At 38.8% G+C, this 18,977-nt stretch overlaps 1 protein-coding gene across 3 annotated transcripts in view; it reads left to right on the forward strand.

Moving 5' to 3' along the window:
• The window catches only part of PKN1 (protein kinase N1), a 90,527-nt gene extending 74,061 nt beyond the window's left edge, over positions 1 to 16,466 (forward strand). For 2 of the 3 annotated variants that reach the window (XM_032209893.1, XM_032209891.1), the window contains exons 10-22: positions 1,891 to 1,966; positions 2,854 to 3,010; positions 3,782 to 3,878; positions 3,964 to 4,046; positions 5,497 to 5,575; positions 8,255 to 8,346; positions 8,568 to 8,744; positions 9,018 to 9,080; positions 9,811 to 9,887; positions 10,476 to 10,618; positions 11,220 to 11,327; positions 11,597 to 11,677; positions 12,353 to 16,466. In XM_032209893.1, the coding sequence (XP_032065784.1) occupies positions 1,891 to 1,966; positions 2,854 to 3,010; positions 3,782 to 3,878; positions 3,964 to 4,046; positions 5,497 to 5,575; positions 8,255 to 8,346; positions 8,568 to 8,744; positions 9,018 to 9,080; positions 9,811 to 9,887; positions 10,476 to 10,618; positions 11,220 to 11,327; positions 11,597 to 11,677; positions 12,353 to 12,556 (1,437 nt within the window). In that variant the 3' untranslated portion in view covers positions 12,557 to 16,466. The remainder of the gene's footprint in view (positions 1 to 1,890; positions 1,967 to 2,853; positions 3,011 to 3,781; positions 3,879 to 3,963; positions 4,047 to 5,496; positions 5,576 to 8,254; positions 8,347 to 8,567; positions 8,745 to 9,017; positions 9,081 to 9,810; positions 9,888 to 10,475; positions 10,619 to 11,219; positions 11,328 to 11,596; positions 11,678 to 12,352) is intronic. The other variant, XM_032209892.1, reaches the window with a different exon arrangement.
• Positions 16,467 to 18,977: the final 2,511 nt, after the last annotated feature.

Raw genomic sequence — 18,977 nt, forward strand, 5'->3', positions numbered from 1 at the left:
AATTTTTCACAAATGTTAAAATTCTAAGTACTTTGACAGAGTAAATGGTTTTCAGGGAACTCTTAACCAGTGTCAGTAGTAAGACCCCCACAGTTTATCATCAATAACTCAAGAAGAACAAAACCTTCCTTCCTTCCTTCCTTCCTTCCTTCCTTCCTTCCTTCCTTCCTTCTTTCTTTCTTTCTTTCTTTCTTTCTTTCATTCTTTCTTTCTTTCTTTCTTTCTTTCTGGTGTCATTGATCAGATGTGGCACTATTTCCTGTTGTGAAAATTCAGTTTTACAAATATGATTTGAAATAATGTTATTACTTTTAAACAATTATTTCGATACTGAGCCCTATTGCAATATGCTACTTGTAAAACTGCCATTTTAAAAAAGAGGGACAAATAATCAGCAAAGTTATTCCCATCCCACATCTTTCTACTTGCGAAAAATCCCCCATATTTTAATCAGTCTCATTTTTTTCTTTATGTGCATCCCCCATGCTTAATATTGGATAAGATATTCCCTCATTGTCCTTGAAAAATGATATTGCAGTTTTCAGCGATCAAATCAGTATATGATGATGGAATATTTTAGCTCTAGATTGGAACTAAATTACACTAAAACTTGAATTATCTGTGGAATACCTCAATGTATAATTTATTACTATTTATGGAACAGATAAGTGGAAATGTCCCTGTAATAAAAGCTCAGCTTTAAAAAATAAATGTATAACTGTAGAATTACTGAGCAAAATTGTCGAATAGTCTGGGAAAACATTGTTATTTTTTGATGTCCTGCATATTACATGATGCTAAATTTCAAATCATCACAAAATAATGGATTGTAATGGATAAATATTTCATCCTTTTAATATTGGTCAGTTTCTAATGAAACTTTTTTATTTTATAGAAAAATATATTTTTTGCCATCACAAACAATTCACACTGCAAGTTTATTTGCTTATAATTAACACTATCCTTGAGATGCTAAGTGAAGTGAAAATATTTTAGTTTTGTTGTCCTTCATTAATTGGGTTAGAGGTTCTTATCCAGAGGTTGTGACTCTCCAAAAGCCATACTAGATGTGCTTGCTTGCAAAGTCTTGAGGTTTTAGCATGGGGCTGGATCCCACACTTTGAACTCTTCTGTCATGCTGCTAAGATTTTGTATTTTTCCAAGATTTTTTTTAAAAATCTTTCTCTAATTTATTTGTTAAACCTATGGCCTTAATCATTTTTGGAACTGTGTTTATTTTATAATTCAGCCAGGTTGTGATTCACTTTGAATGTATTAAAGATAAATATAGCAATAGCAATAGCAATAGCAGTAGACTTATATACCGCTTCATAGGCCTTTCAGGCCTCTCTAAGCGGTTTACAGAGAGTCAGCATATTGCCCCCAACAATCTGGGTCCTCATTTTACCCACCTCGGAAGGATGGAAGGCTGAGTCAACCCTGAGCCGGTGAGATTTGAACCGCTGACCTGCTGATCTAGCAGTAGCCTGCAGTGCTGCATTTAACCACTGCGCCACCTTGGCTCTACTACTAAAGAGTAGTAGGAATGTATTCATAAATAAACATCTGGGATTTCTGGTTATGGGTTTGGTTTTGGGGGTTTGACCTTTCAGCTTTTGTAGAAAGTGGGGCAGTAGAACTGAGGGCGGGGAGCCTTGCACTGTGATGGCTAAGATGCTGATGATGGATGAGGAGGAGGACTGAATTCCTCCTTTTTGATGGAGGCTCCTCAGCCCCAGACAGCCAGAGGTTGCTGTTTGTATCTGGGTCGATCAAACTTGCTGAACAGCCTCAGAGCCTCAAGGCTGCTTTTCACTGCAGCAGTGTTGCAGCTCTATCTCAGGATGCACTGCACCTTTGCCTGGCTTACAGTACATTCTCTTGCTGCAGGTTATCTTTTTTAACCCTGTCATTGAGCGCATACCCAAGCTCCAGCGACAGAAGAAGATCTTTTCCAAGCAGCAAGGTAAGGAATCAGACCACGGTTTGAATCTTGATCAGCCAGCTTTGCTTGGTCTGCTTGGGCACTTCCTTAGTCTACAATGTTGAACGATCGGGTCATACAGATTGCCAGCTTGGTTAGCTTTGAGACAGAAATGACATTCGAAATAAGGTGCTGGAATATCACATTCGCATATTTTTCTTGTCGAAGATCTGTTGCATATCATGTGTGATTGTTCACATTATTCTCATTGTGTAAATGAGGAAGGATGAGGATGATCGGGCCAAGGATGAGCTTCTCCAAAGTATTTTTTTTTTCCTCCAAGGGAACATTTCCTGCTACGATCTTGGGCAGAAAAGTAACTTATTGGCCTCCCCAATGAAATTTAGTAACATACTCAGCTATTTTTTTGCTGCATTTAAATATTCCATTCCATAAGTTGAACACATCATTTTCATAAAATGGCTTCAGAAGTTGAAGCCATTCAACTTTCAAGCAATTTCATTAATTGTTAAATACCTGTGTCTTTTATGAGATAAATACACAAGCATGGGTATCTAGAAACATACATAGCATACTTTAAATATTAAGAGTACCTCGGTATCTTTAATTTAACCTGATTCTCACAAAAGATCCTTTACCATAACAGCTTTATTATAATCTATACTTTGGGGATAGGTTGACTGAATTTAATGAGGATTAGAGTCCGATAACATTTGGAGGCCTTCAGGTTTCCTAATCCATGTTGGATGGAGCTGGGCGTAAAAGGATAATAGCTTACATTGGATATACAGTAGTGATCTGGCAGAAGGGGCATGCTGCAGACCCCATCAGTCAAGGAATCTTAAATGTATATGCCTGCCATCACTTGCAAAATTCCAGCTGTTCTTCCTCATCTTTTTCGTTCCTAGGGAAAGCTTTCTTGCGTGCTCGCCAGATGAATATTGATATTGCCACATGGGTACGTCTCCTGCGACGCATCATTCCCACTGCCAGTACTACAGGCACTTATAGCCCCTCAACGCAGATGACTCCAACATCTGGCTCAGAAAGTAGGCATACCTCTGGGTAGGTGTTTCTTATACTTGAAGGTGAGGGATGAGCAGTTAAAAATCTTAGCTGCTGCAGCATTTAAAAAACCATGTTTTCTTTTTTCATATTATACTTCTTTTATTTCATTGCTATTGGCTGATTGAAAGAAAGTTAAGGTTTGGATATTTCTGAATCCATATATTTGAGGAAAGAAAGGTATCCCTGCAGATTTACTCTGCTAGTCATAACATAAGGGGTAGCTCTCTCCGTTCCAGAGACCATTGAGCCAATGTTGTCCAAAGATATTTTTGTGATCATGTGGCCAGCATGATGTCATGGAGCATTCTCTCCTTCCCACCAAAGTGGTACCTAATTATCTATTCATATTTGCATGCTTTTGAACTGTTAAATTGGCAGAAGCTAGGCCAAAACAGGAGCTCACCCCATTGAGCAATGTTTGTGTCTTGAACCAGGGCTGTCAGCTTTCAACTGACATGCCCAGCATCTTAACTGCTGAGCAATCGAACTGCCTGTATTTGAGGCACTAATGTAAAATTCCTTGGACCACAAGATGCCCTGCTAAATCTCCTCAGTATTATAGTTCCCATGTTTAGCTTACTACATCTCTTACTGTTGACCCTGAAGGCTAGAGCTGCTTGTAGTTCAGAAACATTTGGAAAGCCATCAGTGTCTCAACCCCCTGATGTTCTGGAGTAAATACCTGAATTAACGCAACTTCTCCTCAGGTTGTAGGTTCTGTAGTAATTTTCCATGTGATTCTTAAGATTGGCATTTACCCCCATCCAGGGACATTGCCATCGAGAAGCTGAATTTGGATGGGGATAGAATTCAAATTGGGCATTTGGGCCAGGATGATGCTGAGCTTCCTGGGAAGGTCTTACTGGTAAGTGTCTCCTTTTCAGTTTGTCAGCAGTGAAGCTACTGTTTTCCAGCAGTTACTTCTTTTTTATATTTCTATTTCTTTACAGACTTCACAAGCTGGGGAGGAGGTCTTTCAGATGGAGTTAGGTTCAGGAGGTGAGACTAGAGGATCTGGAAGTACTTTTCACAGGTAGGAAACAGCTTTCACCCCTGTTTTCTGCCATCATATACTGTTTAATTATTTTATCTTGCTATTAATTACCCTTTCCTTTGAAATGGGTCATTTATATCTCTAACCCCTTGTTCTGTCAGCATATGATAAACAGCTTGTGTTGCAAATAAATGCATAGTTGCTGATACACTGATTTTTCTACCTAGGATTTGCTTCATTAAAAGTGCACAATGCATAGTGGTTCAAAACACTAATGCATATAGTGATGTCTGAGGAAATAAATGTCACCAGCAAAATGTTTGATAATAAATGATTTAATTTCCCATCACGGTAGAACATTTACAGCTCACCTTGCAAGCAGTGAATTCTAATGGGAGTTGAGTTAATATATCTCTAGGCAAAACACAGATAATTTCCTTGTCTTTAGATGTTTCTTTGCTTTTCTCCCTCACCTTGACCTACATCTTGTATGTGCTTGCTGATAAAATTATGTCAGTTAAATCTGGTGGTATGCCATCAATTACATCTGCATTTATCCCATATAAGTTCTTTTTTCATGTGATTGTACAAGATACAATTATTTTGATAAGTCCCTGTATAAAAAAGTAGGGGTGATTTGTTTTGCTAATTTCAATCCTACTTACCAAGTATAAGATGCATCAGAGTATAAGATGCACCAAGATTTTGAAGAGGCAAATTAAAAAAAGTTTTTGCACTCTGCAGGCCTCCCAAAAATGGCCCGGGTATTTTTTTATTTTTTTTTGCAAAAACGGCCCTGTTTTTTTTTTTAAAAAGGCATGACTAGCCTTTAGGAGAGTTGTAGAATGCTCCTGGGGTGTGGACCCCTAAAATGAGCAAAAACCGGCCCTTTTTTGCAAAAACGGGCTCATTTTTTGTCAAAAAAATTGCATGCATAGCCTTTAGGAGGCTTATAGAGTGCTCCTGTGGGGGGAGGGAATTAAGCAAAAAATGGCCCGTTTTTTGCTCATTTTTGCCCTCCCCAGCCCCCAGGAGCACTCTGAAAGCCTCATACAGACTCTGCACGACCATTTTGGTGAAGGGGGCAGGGTTTCAAGAGGCAAAAAAAAACTGTATTTAGTGTATAAGATGCACTCAGATTTTCAGTCTCTTTTTTGAGAGAAAAGGTGCGTCTTATACTCCGAGAAATACGTTATTTACCTAGTAGATGAATAATGCCTGTCTCAAACTTCCTTCTTAACTTGCTTAGATGTAGTTCCCAGAATTATCTTCAATGGCCATCATGGCTAAGGGATTCTAAAGTCCACAAATTGGGAGAGTTGAGAAAAGTTTTGTTACATATACATAGGAAAAGGGAATGCCCAGAGCTGATTTTTCTAAACCATTGACTTTCTTTAACAACTTTATTTCTTTAAGAATTTGTATATATGTACGTTATGGTAGAGCTGGTGGTAGGGAGCCATACCTGACTCACTCTTCTTTTTTGTAGCAGCCATCTGAGAAAAACACCTCTCACTATGGATGATTTCCTGTTTGTAGCTGTGCTAGGTCGTGGGCACTTTGGCAAAGTGAGTATTGCATGCCCTCCCCCCAGTTTTTCCAAGTATCTCTCTCAAGTACAAAACATCTGCCTCCATCTTGGTGGATGCAGAGGCATCAATTAGTAGCAGAGTGAGAGTAAACACAGGGTAGAATGCTGAAGTCCAGGTTCCTTTCATTGTTAATACATGTTATTGTTAAGAAAGAAAATAGGTAAAAGAAAGATAGAATGGTATACAATGAAACAGCTCAGTTTTTAAACTTAGCACTAAATCTTGACCACACAGAAAAATATTAATCAATCTTTCCATTATATCAAAAAGAACTAAATTCCTAAACAGAGAGCAAACAACTAATACCATCTCAAGATTCTCAAGGATCTAGATACTAAATTTGATCTTCATCAAAAATTCTTGGCAGCACTGTCTCTTTCTGTCATAAATGACTAATATTTTGTTACAACTTTAATATTTGAAATTGAATAAAATTTTGACTAAAAAGGGGACCACTCGTTTCTATCCTATCAAAGACAGCCAGATAATAATTTGGTTCCATAATGAAATGCAACTCAACATATATATATATATATATATATATATATATATATGATAAAGCTGACATTCAGGACAATTAAAGCCCCTATCATTGTATGATAATTTTTTTAGATTAAGAAGATTTAATGGATGGCTCCTATAAAAACATTCCTAATAATTTATAAATCTGTTTGAAATTTTTCAAACTCTATAGTAAGTGTGTGTGTGTCTGTGTATGTGTGTGTGTGTGTGTGTGTGTGTATATATATATATATATATATATATATATATATATATATATATCGGTATACACACACACACACACACACACACATATATATATATATATACACACACACATATATATATACACACATATATATATAGTGATCTTGAAGTAATACTGATTTTTCATCTTTTTCTTTTATTTATTCTTCTTCACCAAGTCTTTTGAAACTTTAATAGGTTTCCTTTGTAACTCCAATGTAGCTAAATCTTGACTGAAGACCACAGTTGGGCCCAAAATCTCTTATCATTTGAGTGAAGCAGTCATTAAGTGACTCTTCATGTGACTGCTTCGCTCAACAAGCACCACCCCATCTCACCCAATTGCTGCTGTTAAGCAGAATATGGAGGTTCCTTAAGGAATGGGGGAAGCTCTGGGAGGCCCAGGGCCTGTTGGCACACAGAAAGCTTCTATGGGCTAGGAGGCATTGGATGCTCCAAGGACTATAGTGCATGCGAAGCTACCACAGTCCTGAAAGTTTTCAGACTGCTCTCCACCCAGCCGTATGTGAAGCCCTTGATCAGTTCCAAGGGTTACTGGTACATATGAAGCTGCTGTAGCCCTGGACCTGCTTCCCTCCTAGCAATGTCCAGGAGCCTCAATTGGCTCCTGGGGCTACCAGCATACATGAAGCTGCCATTGCCTTAGATGCCTTCCATCCAGTCACCCTGCACTCAACTTATCTTTCCATTTTTCAGAAGCTTTTGACAGACACAATATCCAATGAGAGAGGTGGTCTTCCTACAGAGGCGGCCTTGTGCTAATCTACAAGTGGTTGCAATCCTTTGGGACGGGGGACTCCAACCTTGACAACTTTAAGACTTATGGCCAGCCATGATTGCCGGGAAATTTTGGGAGTTGAAGTCCACAGGTCTTAAAGTGGCCACGGTTGGAGACCTGTGCATTAGGAAGGTCCCTTTTACGGAAGGTTAGGTATTGTGAGAATAGCTTCCACTTTGTGTGTGCTGCTTGAAGCCAGTGTCGCAGTGGTGAGAATTTTTATGCACCATGATTTAGCTGTCAGCATGCCACTTTATATTGCAAAGGTCATAAACATGCGTTCCCATTTTGTTGAAAAGGTCATAAAAGTGTCAGTTTGAAGTGAATTGTATTATGAGGCTTTCGTATTTTTTGAAAATTATTTCAAGAGGTTCTCTAGGCTACAAAGATGATCTAGATAAACCACCTGATTCTGTATATTTTCTTCCTTTGAGTCAGTATTTCAAACTTTTTTTTTTAATGGCTTATTAGATCAGAATCACATACTTTGTTCTGGACATTCACAGTGGAAGAACTGATGCTCTGTGGTTGTTGTCTTTTAATGAACATTGTATATCAAATGCACAAAAGAAATTAAGTTCCACTTTAATAGGCATAATACTTTATGCAGTTCCATTGTAGGTTCTCTTGCATATGTTTTAAAAGCTCCTAAATTTTATTTTCCAACTCTTTTTACGTGTTTTATTTCCCCCCAAAGCATGTTCAGTCATATGCCTACGAACATATGCCTTAAATATAGCCAAAACAACCATTATGCTTTTAGAATGTTTATTTTTTTAAAATAACTAAACTCATATTTTATCTGTGTTAAGTGAACCCTTTCATAACATATATGTATCTTGGAAAAATAGGATGACTTTTTTTTTATAATAACTGTTGGTGTTACCAACAGAAGATCAGTTATTACAGTAGGACTTAACCGTATATTAGGTTTATATGCCTGATCAAAATCAGAATACTAAAAAACAATCAAGCTGAGAACAAACCTGATACAGAGCTGAAAGATTTTTTTTCCCTCTGTGAGCCTCCTTTGCATTTCCTGACCACTATTCCGAGTCACCGATCAATATCTTAACTAATGACTTTGCTTCTGTTCATTTTTTATATAGGTGTTGTTATCTGAGTTACACCGAACAAAAGAACTGTTTGCTATTAAGGCCTTAAAGAAAGGGGATATTGTTGCAAGAGATGAAGTAGAGAGGTGAGTTAACTGGGAGTTAGAAACGGAAAAGGTAAATGCCCAGACAAATATATAATCATAGTATAGAACCGCTCACATGTGCAAGTCTGTCAAGGTCTGTTCTTTTGAATGATGTGTAGTTGTGCACCACAGCAATTATGAAAGTGATAGTTAACATGGCTGAGGATGGAATTGTACATGGCTGTCTCCCATCCTGATAATAGTTTTCCCCTTCTTCCTAGCCTGATGTGTGAGAAGCGGATTTTTGAGATTGTGACCCAAGCACGGCATCCTTTCCTAGTGAACCTTTTCGCCTGTTTCCAGACACCCCAGCATGTCTGTTTTGTCATGGAGTACACAGCAGGTGGTGACCTCATGATGCATATACACACCGATGTTTTCTCAGAGCCACGTGCAACGTAAGTGCCACAGAGAGGAGAAGACAGACCTTACAATGGAAAAATGAAGCTAAAGAGTTCCTGAAAGGATCTTGTTGGGTGCCATTTTAAATGTTGCTATCCTTCCAATATATTGAGAGCAGATTTAGATCTTGGTTTTCAGTCCTATTTATTTATTATATTATAGTTCACCCTTAGATTATAACTCCCACAAATGGAAATCATTGTTGGCTACTAGAATAGAGCTGGCGTTACCTGTGCTGCTGTGGTTTCACAATGTGTTCTCACCTTCAGGTTTTATGCTGCTTGTGTTGTCCTGGGGCTGCAGTTTCTTCATGACCACAAGATAGTATATAGGTAAGCATCACTATTAAAGCCATTCCATATATTTCCTTTCTTTCCTAGTTTTTTTCTCATCCTTCCATATTATCATATTACTACACTATAGCTAGTCCTCATTTACCGACCACAGTTGGGATTAGCAATTCCATAGCTACTGGCAGAGTTGGAAAGTGAAATGTCATATGACTGCAACTTGCAATGTCTGTTCTAGCTGCAGTCATTAAGTAAATCATACTATGATGTTATGTTAGTTTAACTTGAGACTTCCTGCCAGCTTCCCTATTGACTTTGCTTTTTGGAAGATAATTTTGAAGGTCATCAACGATTCCAGGATACTGTAACCATGTAAATATGCACTGATTGTCAAGTGCCCAAATTACATGATTCCGGGGACACTGTGAGAGCTACAAATATGAGGACTAGTCCTAATTCTCCTTTTTCAATGTGGTCATAATTTTGGTTGCTTAATGAGCAGTCAATAAGGAAGAACAATTTGCATAATAATTTCCAACTCTTTTCATTTGAGTAACTACTTTCACTTAGCAAGGATAAATGTTGTTCATACCATTTCTCCTAAACATGACTTTTGAAATGTAGTCATGTCTTTAGATTCTGCCACAAAGATGTAAGGTTATAATGGAGGATTTCTGTGTAAAACATTTGCCTTAGTAACATTTGTGGCAGTAGGTAACAATTCCTGCAAAATACAGTAGTTATTTTATTTAAAAGTTTTCTTATCCTTCAGGGATCTGAAGCTGGACAACTTACTATTGGACACAGAAGGCTTTGTGAAAATTGCAGATTTTGGCCTCTGCAAAGAAGGTGATTTCGGGGGATGGGATAATTGTCTCCAAAAGTTGGCATAAATATTTTAAATAAAATGAAAACATAAGGTGTCTCTTGGCATTATACTGGCTTGATTAGCAGAAGCTGATCTGCAGCTACTTCAAAAAATGCCTTAGTTGTCAGTTAGGGAGAGAAGAGACTGTAAAAGAGGTGAGAGAAGCATCTGTTTTGCCAAGATTTTTTTTGTACAATCACCATGCATGTATGTGGTAGTCTTACAATATACAAAAATATAGAAGTTAGCAGTTGGAAAAAAGTCCCTATTCAGAGGTGTTTCTAGGAGTTGTGGTCAATAACATCTATATGTCAAATGTAACCAGGTGACCAAGTCCCACACCATTTTACCTGTGTGAGATGCATTAGGGGTGGGGTGGGACTTCAGTTGCTCAGTTGTACACTCACCATTTGGATGCCATTCACTCTCCTCCTCCACCAGCTGTGGACAATCCTGTTCCTACTTCAGAACTTTCTATGAAGATTTCAAAATTCTTGTTCTTCTCTACACTTTGGTTGAGGATTGTTGCTGAAGTCATATTTTTAATACAGCTTTCCTTTGTTTGCCAGGAATGGGCTACGCTGACCGTACCAGCACATTCTGTGGGACACCAGAGTTTCTGGCTCCTGAGGTGCTTACAGATACCTCCTACACAAGAGCAGTCGACTGGTGGGGCTTGGGGGTCCTTATTTATGAGATGCTTGTAGGCGAGGTAAGTCACCCTTATGTAATTATGGAAAACAGCAAGTGGGTAAAAAATGTTTTTTTGGATTAGATAGCAAGAGCAAGAGCACTTAGACTTATATACCACTTCACAGTGCTTTACAGCCCTCTCTAAAGGGTTTACAGAATCAGCCTATTTCCCCCAATAATCTGGGTCCTCATTTTACCCCCCTCAGAAGGATGGAAGGCTGAGTCAACCTTGATGCTTGGAAATGGGACTTTATATCCTGTTTGAAGTATGCCATTAAAATATTAAGGAGAAAATAAACTAAATGGGGTGTTTAAATGTGTGGCATAACAAACAGGGTTGAAATACTTCACAGGGAGCTTGATATAGCAGGTCAAAGTATTTCTTAATCTCGGCAACTTCCAAGTGTGTGGTCTCCAGACTTTCAAAGTTCTCCAGGAAGCATGGCTGTTGCTTCAATTCTGGGACTTCAAGTCTGGAAACTGTCCAGGTTGGAAGATGCTGATCCATTTTCTCAAGTTTTTCTGGAAATCTAGGAATGGTGAGAATGGGTGGAAATTGGTTCTGAGAATGATGGAAGAACCCAGACTGACATCTGATTCTGTCCCAATTGATGTTGTAGTCCCCATTCCCAGGAGATGATGAAGAAGAAGTATTTGACAGCATTGTCAATGATGAAGTGCGCTACCCTCGTTTTCTTTCCACAGAGGCAATTGGAATCATGCGCCGGGTGAGTGCCTCTTGCTTCAGCTGTAAATTTGCCAGGACTAAAACTGGAGAGGGGATTCTTCTAATGGGGTTGCAGCATTAGGAGAATGCAGGGAGGGAGACTTGAACATAATGGACATAGGTTAGGTGCAATGTTTCCATCCGTGACATTAGGTTTGGGGTACAATAGTCATGTAAAACACTGTTCTGGGCTTGTGGGAGAAAGTGGTAGATGAGAGTTGTTTTGTCTGCCCATGTTGATTTGATGTTGACAACTTCACTTTTCATCAGCTACTGCGTCGGAATCCAGAAAGGCGCTTGGGGTCTAGTGAGCGCGATGCAGAGGATGTGAAGAAGCACCCATTTTTCAGAGTCAGTACTTTGTTCCTTTTTCTATTCTTTCTTCTGATTGTTAGTTATGGATTCTTTCCAAGCACCATCTTCTGGACTAAAACTATCAATTGAGACCATCCTTCACTAGGGCTGTATCAGAGCAACCAAGACAGTGTTCCTTTGTGCCTTCTTAAAGAAGGTCACTCTGTGCTAGTGTTAAAAGCAGATCCCTTATGTCTGTTTTAAAGACAAGGAAATTTTAATCCATTAAAACATAGACTATTGTATCTGATCACATGGATGCCAGTTTGTGAATGCTTATGCTATTTTTAAAAAAAGCAGTCTTGTTGCACCCAAAACACTTTTACTGTCTGTGTACAGTTTTCCTGAAGTGGAAGATTCCCTGCACTGTTTCTGCATCTAAAGTCTATAGCTCAAATGAAGTACCTCAAAAGAAGCACAGCTCAAATGAATGGCCACCAGATACGGATTTTGAAAAGAAAGCTTCTTACTCTGAAATGGATGGTTTTTATTGTTAACTATTGCTGTAGGCTTCATATATTTCCAGTATCTTGTAGCTTATTTTGTGTACTCTTCTTGCTTCAGATAAAGGACTCATGGTGTGTTTAGTTACATAATTTCCTTTTCTGATTAATATTAACAATCTTCTCAAGGAAGTCAAGATTTCTTACTTTTTTTCCCCCCTGCACACAGAGCATTGACTGGGAAGCTTTGCTGGCTCGTAAGATCAAACCACCTTTTGTGCCAGTAATTAAGGGCCGTGAAGACATCAGCAACTTTGATGAGGAGTTTACTGCTGAAGCAGCTGTGCTGACACCACCCCGTGAATCACGGCCCCTCACCCAAAAGGAACAGGATGCTTTCAAAGATTTTGACTATGTCTCCAGTGTCTGCTAGCTCCGGAAGTGAGGGCAAGGCGATTTCCTCAACACTGCCAGCTCAGTGAGGCAGAATTCTGTTCCTCCATTGACTCAAAGACACTTCCTAATACTGCCTGCTAGCCCCAGAAGCGAAATCCAGAAAAACCCAATCACATTGCTAACATAATGTGGAACCAGTAGTGTTCACCAATGTATGCCTGCTCTGGGATTAGAAGGGCAAATTCCAGTAATATTTCTGCATTGCGCAGAATGCAGTATAATTCATGCAGAAAGTTGGGTACTTGCTGGCTCAAAGGGAGGGGAGGAAAGAGAAGGAAAGGGAGAAAGAAAAATTGACAGCCAACATAACTATGTCAACCTGCATCTTCATGAAACTGTTATTTGTCTACAATGATTCCCAAACTTTCTACTGGAACAAGCAAAACTATTAGGAATCCACCAGTACTGGAGATGCTGAAGTCAAAGGGCCATTCTCTGCCCTAACATACTATTGTGAAGGATTTTTTAAAACCATATTGTGAAAAAAGGGGGGTTGCCTTTCTGATACTATTGCTGAAATTTACTGCTTCAAATTCTAACCCAGAAGGAAAAAGTGAATCTCATTCTGCATCACAGCTTTCTGTCAGTATTCAGTTAACGGTGCACAAACTCTCTTGGCTCGATTTTGAACCAATTCTGTAATTCTGGGCTTTCTTGATAACCATTTACAAAAAGCTCTTGGTTTTTTTCCCCTCAAGAATTAACTCCAGGTTCATACGATAGACATATGTACCGCTAGTGTATGTGTGTAAATTATTATCTTACCCTTTCTTGGAATTCACAGGCTTGGTGCCCATCCCATGGTGGAAGCTGGGGTAGAAAACTTCTTGAAGTCCTAACTCTCATACTCTGAACAAATTTGTTTGGGTATTGATGAACATCTAGGCCTAGTTGGGAAATAATTGCATTAAAATAATTGCAAGAAACAATCAAGAAAATAGTGGCAACAAGTGAAAAATTCTTGCTCGTGTGATTCTTGTCACCAAATTATAGTAATTTAATGAGAATTATATCACACTTGAACAGTGTAAGAACCTACATACCTACACCTGCACAGCTAGTTTTCAGTTAAATGGCCAAAAAACCATACATGCAGAGGCTCATTTAATATTTTAAACTGGAGAAGGATTTCTCAGGACAAAATACTTGATTAAGTGAGGGGATATACTTGATTATACAGCAAAATCATTGTGGATTTCAGAGCAACATGAACTCAAATCCATCATTTGGAAATGATGACAAAATTGTTTGGTTTCCATTTTATACCCCAGTTTTTTTGGAGATCTGTATACCATTATGCCAAGAGAGTATATCAGATCTCAGGAGAAAAAGTGGTTTGGACACTTTCGGACAGATAACTTAGACCTTTACAATAAAAAAAATAGCTATTGTAGTTTATTTTTTTGTAATAGATCTTCTGTAGTTAGAGAGAAAAAAGGGAGCTGAAGAGAGAGAAAACAGAGAAAAGTTATAAATGGACAGCAAGTACATCAGAGCAAGAAATGAAATACGTAAGGCAGGAATAGGTTTGTATAACTCTGTAGACTAAAATGTAGCTGGTTAATTTATGGTTCAGTGTGTTGTGCAAACTCGGTGAGATTGGCTTATGATTTAATAGAAGTCAGCCATTGCCCAGACACATCTTGCTAATTTGTTAGTTTTATCAACAATTTTGCCTCTAGTATTTGTAACTTTCACTAGTGACAATATACTTGTGCTTGTCCCATTTTGCCAGTAAGAAGATATACTGTGCAGGGCTAGATAGAGTTTTGAGTTATTGCTCTGGCAATTAAATATTCATGAAGAAAGAGGCAATCAGAAAGGAGAAGATCTTTGCGGTGTGTCTAATGAAAGCACAATTCTTTTCAAAATGCAACATCTATTACAATTGTCCACATTAAAATAACTTCATTAGGTTCGTTCTGCATCAGGATCACCTGTACTACAGAATGATTAGTTGCCTTTCTTCAGCCCTCATTGGGAAGTATTCTACTTTTTATTAATATGACTTACTTCCTTACAGATCATCTGAAATTTTTGAATGCAGTTATAGAGGAGCATAAACAAAAATTGCAATAGCTCAAATGCAATACATTATCTTTTTTTAAAAAAATAGTATACTGTGCCTAGTATTATGAGTTATGCCTGGAGTAAAAACATTTTTAGAGGTCTCTGCCATCACTTTGTGTAGAAAGATTGCCAAAGTACATCTCTTTAAAATACATTTGGTCAGGAGATCAGAACAAACCTGCCATTTTTAAGAAAGGAAAGTCTGATTTGTTACATAAAATGAGACAGAACTTTTATATCTTTCTTTTTTTCTCTCTCAAAGAAGACTTTTCAAGTCTCATGTAGTCTTGTACCGGAAGTGAATTATTGGAGCAGGCAATAATTTTTATTTAAAGAAAGCAACAAATATTCCTTCTAGGCTGCTGTTTCAGAAGAGTAGAAGCATGTTACTGTGTTGTGCATGGTAAGGAAAAGGAATAGTCACTCTATTGGGAAGGATTAAGAATGACGCTTAGAGAGGAATTCAAGCATACATGTGGTTTATCATTTATCACATGAGGTTTTAATTTTTGTTTGCTCCTTCTGTACCTCTGTATTACATTACCAGAAGTGGACTGCACACATCTGGACAACCACTAGATAGCAGCAAAAGATGCAGAAAACTTGATTCTAGCAGTCATCTGGATTTTTTGCAGCTCAAATATGGCAGACCACTAGTTGCTTGCTTTTTTTTTTTAATCAGCAGAAAAGATGGATGCATTAATTATTTTTAATTGCAGCACAGCCTGCTCTAAAATCAGAACTTCAGGTTTCAGTCCTCCATTATGGAGATAGTCCTGGTGCAATCTAGATCACAGAAATTGCAGAGAAATTGCAACATGAATTCTGAAGAATAGCCTTTATTAGCAGAAAGGGTTTTAACTTCCTGTGTGCCTCCTCTTCTGCCTTTTAGATCTTTTCCAAGACATGTCCAATCTTAGTAGCTATGTGAATTTGTGCTAAGAGACACTATCATGCTAAAACTGTCTCGTTCATTGAGTTTCCTTTATTATTGTTACTACCTCTGTTGCCTGACCAGGACCGCACTGTGTTATAAAGCCTGAGTTTTAAACTGTATACATTTGACTACAAATGTATAGAGTTTATCAAAATATTGGAAGATATTGGCAAAAACAAAAATTCCTTTAGCTGAACATTCATCATTCAAGAGGTAGGGCATGTGAAGGGTATTCTAGCCTTCCTTCAAATTAGATTCTCGACCAGGAATGTCAAACTCAAGGCGTGGGGACAAGATCTGGCCTGCAAAGTACTTAGATCTGGCCTGCTGGGCCATCCTGGAAACAGTGAAGGAACAGCCCGCGGTACTTCTGCCAGCACAAATGGAGCTCAGGAGGGCCACGTGCAGCCTTCCTGACCTCTGTTTTCACTAGCAAGAGGGTTGCAAAAGGCTGTGGAAGCTGAAAACGGAGCTCGGGAGCCTGTTTTTGCTAGCATAGCACTCGGGCCGCCACAGGTGCCCCCAACACGAGTGACATCAAGCTATCCATTCCCATCCTGGCCACGCCTATCCTGGCCCTCTAAGATCAAATACAACCCTGATGCAGCCCTCAACGAAATCGAGTTTGACATCCCTGTTCTAGACCCACAGTCTTAGTTCTACAGTGGCTTTGGCAGCAGAGGGGAAATTAACACTTGTTTCCATAAGAATGAATGTAATCTGCTGGATGCAGAGTACTAAGACCAAATTCCTCTTAAGACTAGAGAGTAAATGTGTGCATTATAATAAAGTGCAAATAGTTTTTCAGGAAAGTTGTTGAATTAGGTGCTCATTCTCCTTTATTGCCTTGTTACAAAATAAACACCTTGTTTATAATGCATATCCTTGTACTAGATGAACAGTGACTACAAAAAGGTGACCTTATGACTCTAGACAGAGATCCAATTACTGTGAAATTACTCCATATTAATCTGGATTGTCTTTTATATAACATTTGTTTTTGCAACATTGAAGCTAGTGGAACTGAATCATAAATTGTGGCAAATTTGCCTTCTCCCACTACATTTTTTAGCCTCATTACTACACTGATAGAAAAGTTTCAATAATGCCATTAAATGTATCTTCACAAAAAACATAAATTCCCTATCAGTGCTTGGTTGGATTCAGTTTGGAAGCATCAGTTAATTTGTCTTTTGAAACTAGGGAAATTTCTGTCTCTTACAGTGGGAGGAAAGAGGTGGTTTCGGAGCAAAAATAAGAAGACTGTTTCAACTAAACAGCTCATAAAGCATATCCCTGTATTAGGAAACTAGTACCAACCTTCATCAGAAACACCACCTCTTACTACTTTGGAGGGATAACCAAAGTTGCTCTGGTAAAAGTTTCCATAATAGTTTCATATTCATTTCTTCTTCTACTTAATAATCTGTATTCTTTACAATTTAAGTACAAGTAGTCTTTGTCTGGCTACTACAATTGGGACTAGCAACTTGGTTCTTAAGCTAAGTGGTTGTTAAGTGAAACTGACTACTTATAGCAATAGCACTTAGACATATACTGCTTTACCATGCTTTACAACCCTCTCTAAGCAGTTTACAGAGTCAGCATATTGCCCCCAATAATCTGGGTCCTCATTTTACCCACCTTGGAAGGATGGAAGGCTGAGTCAACCTTAAGCCTGGTGAGAATCGAACTGCCAATTGCAGACAGTTGGCAGTCAGCAGAAGTAGCCTACAGTACTGCACTCTAACCACTGCATTATGACATTATTTCATCTTTTTTTTTTTGCTTTACAGACCTGCAGGGATTGCAAAATTACTTTTTCATCACCGTAGTAACTGCAGTCACTAAACAAGGCAGTCACTACCTGTAGAGGGTAACTGAAATAAATGCTGAATTCATACACAGGAAGCTCAATTTACAATTATTCGTTTGGTAATCCAAGTTACAATGGCACTGAAAAAAGCAATTTATGACTCTCACGCCATCCCTATGGTCACATGATCATAATTCAGGCACTGGGCAACTGGCATGTGTTTAGATGGCTGCAGTATGCTGGGGTCATGGGATCATCATTTGCGACCTTCCTTGCTGGCTTCCAACAAGCAAAGTCAATGGGGGAAGCCAGATTCATTTAACATCCACCTTGCTTAGCAATAGAAATTATGGTCTTGACTGTGGTTGTATATTGTGGACTACCTGTAAAGATTGATACCCAAGTTTGAAATAATAAATTAGTATTTCTCCACACCGAGGACCTTTAATTTATTAAACCCCACCCTCCTATATAGATATTTATATTGTGTGACAGTATGATATGGCCACTATCAGTAATAACTGCACAACACCAATTATGAGTATTGCAAAGGGATTATGATTTGTGAGAGGAAAATACTATCTCTTTTGTGCTATTGGGAAAAGCTATTGAAATGTCTATGTAGGTAAGTCTTTTATCCACTTGCCTATTACTGAGATGACCTCCAATCAAGAGATTGTGGTGGAGATTAACCTTTATGGTGCAATTCAGTGTGCAGTAAGTCTCTCTACTCAAACTGAGTAGACACTGAGGTTTGGATTTTTAAGCAATCTACCCTATTTGGTTTCGCTTTCAATCTGCTTGAAGCACCAGAGACAGTGTCTAGGGAGGATTCGACTCTACTTTTGCTGGCCCTTTTTACATATTGAGACTACAAAGCCGGCCATTAAGTAAGACAGGAAGGGCAATCACCAAGCCCAGCCCCTTCTTAGATTCATATCCCACCTGTACTCCAGGGGCTCAACAAGGTCATAAAGAGAACTCGTCTACCATGTCTTTCCAGAATCTATCCTGGGTCGGCCAGGGGCTAAAACAAAACTAGCCCAAAGTCATGCAATGCGTTTAAACCAATTGATCTTTTGAGGTTTGACATGCTATTGTACACATCTGACAAGGTAAGGTCCAGGTAAAAGAATAAATAAGCAGTGATGCTGAAAGCAATTAGCTTTTTCCAGCAGATGTTTCACCAACATTCCCCAAATATATATATATAAATGCTTCTGGTCTGAAACATTTGAGGGCTGGTTGCAAGATTGCTGAAAAGCATCTCTAAAAGCAGGTCGCATTGAAAGCGGTCAGGAGGGAAAGAGAATTGCCTGCCGTACGGCTTCACTTAAGAGCTATTTTTTAATATATATATTGTTTCGATTCTCCACCTCGCCCGACCCTTCCGGGAACATTGCGGCTCCCGGAAATTTGCTGGCTGGAGTTCAAGAGCGATGTTGCTGTAGCCGTGGCCTGCGGCGAAGCTCGCCTCACCATCTTCCGGGCTGTGAAATTCAACCAGTAGTAGTAGTAGTAAGAGTAGCCGGCGAGACTTTCGTGGAAACGCACGTGTCTTTCAAACTCTATGGA

The sequence above is a fragment of the Thamnophis elegans genome, chromosome 2 (assembly GCF_009769535.1).
Source record: "Thamnophis elegans isolate rThaEle1 chromosome 2, rThaEle1.pri, whole genome shotgun sequence".
Lineage (NCBI taxonomy): Eukaryota > Metazoa > Chordata > Lepidosauria > Squamata > Colubridae > Thamnophis > Thamnophis elegans.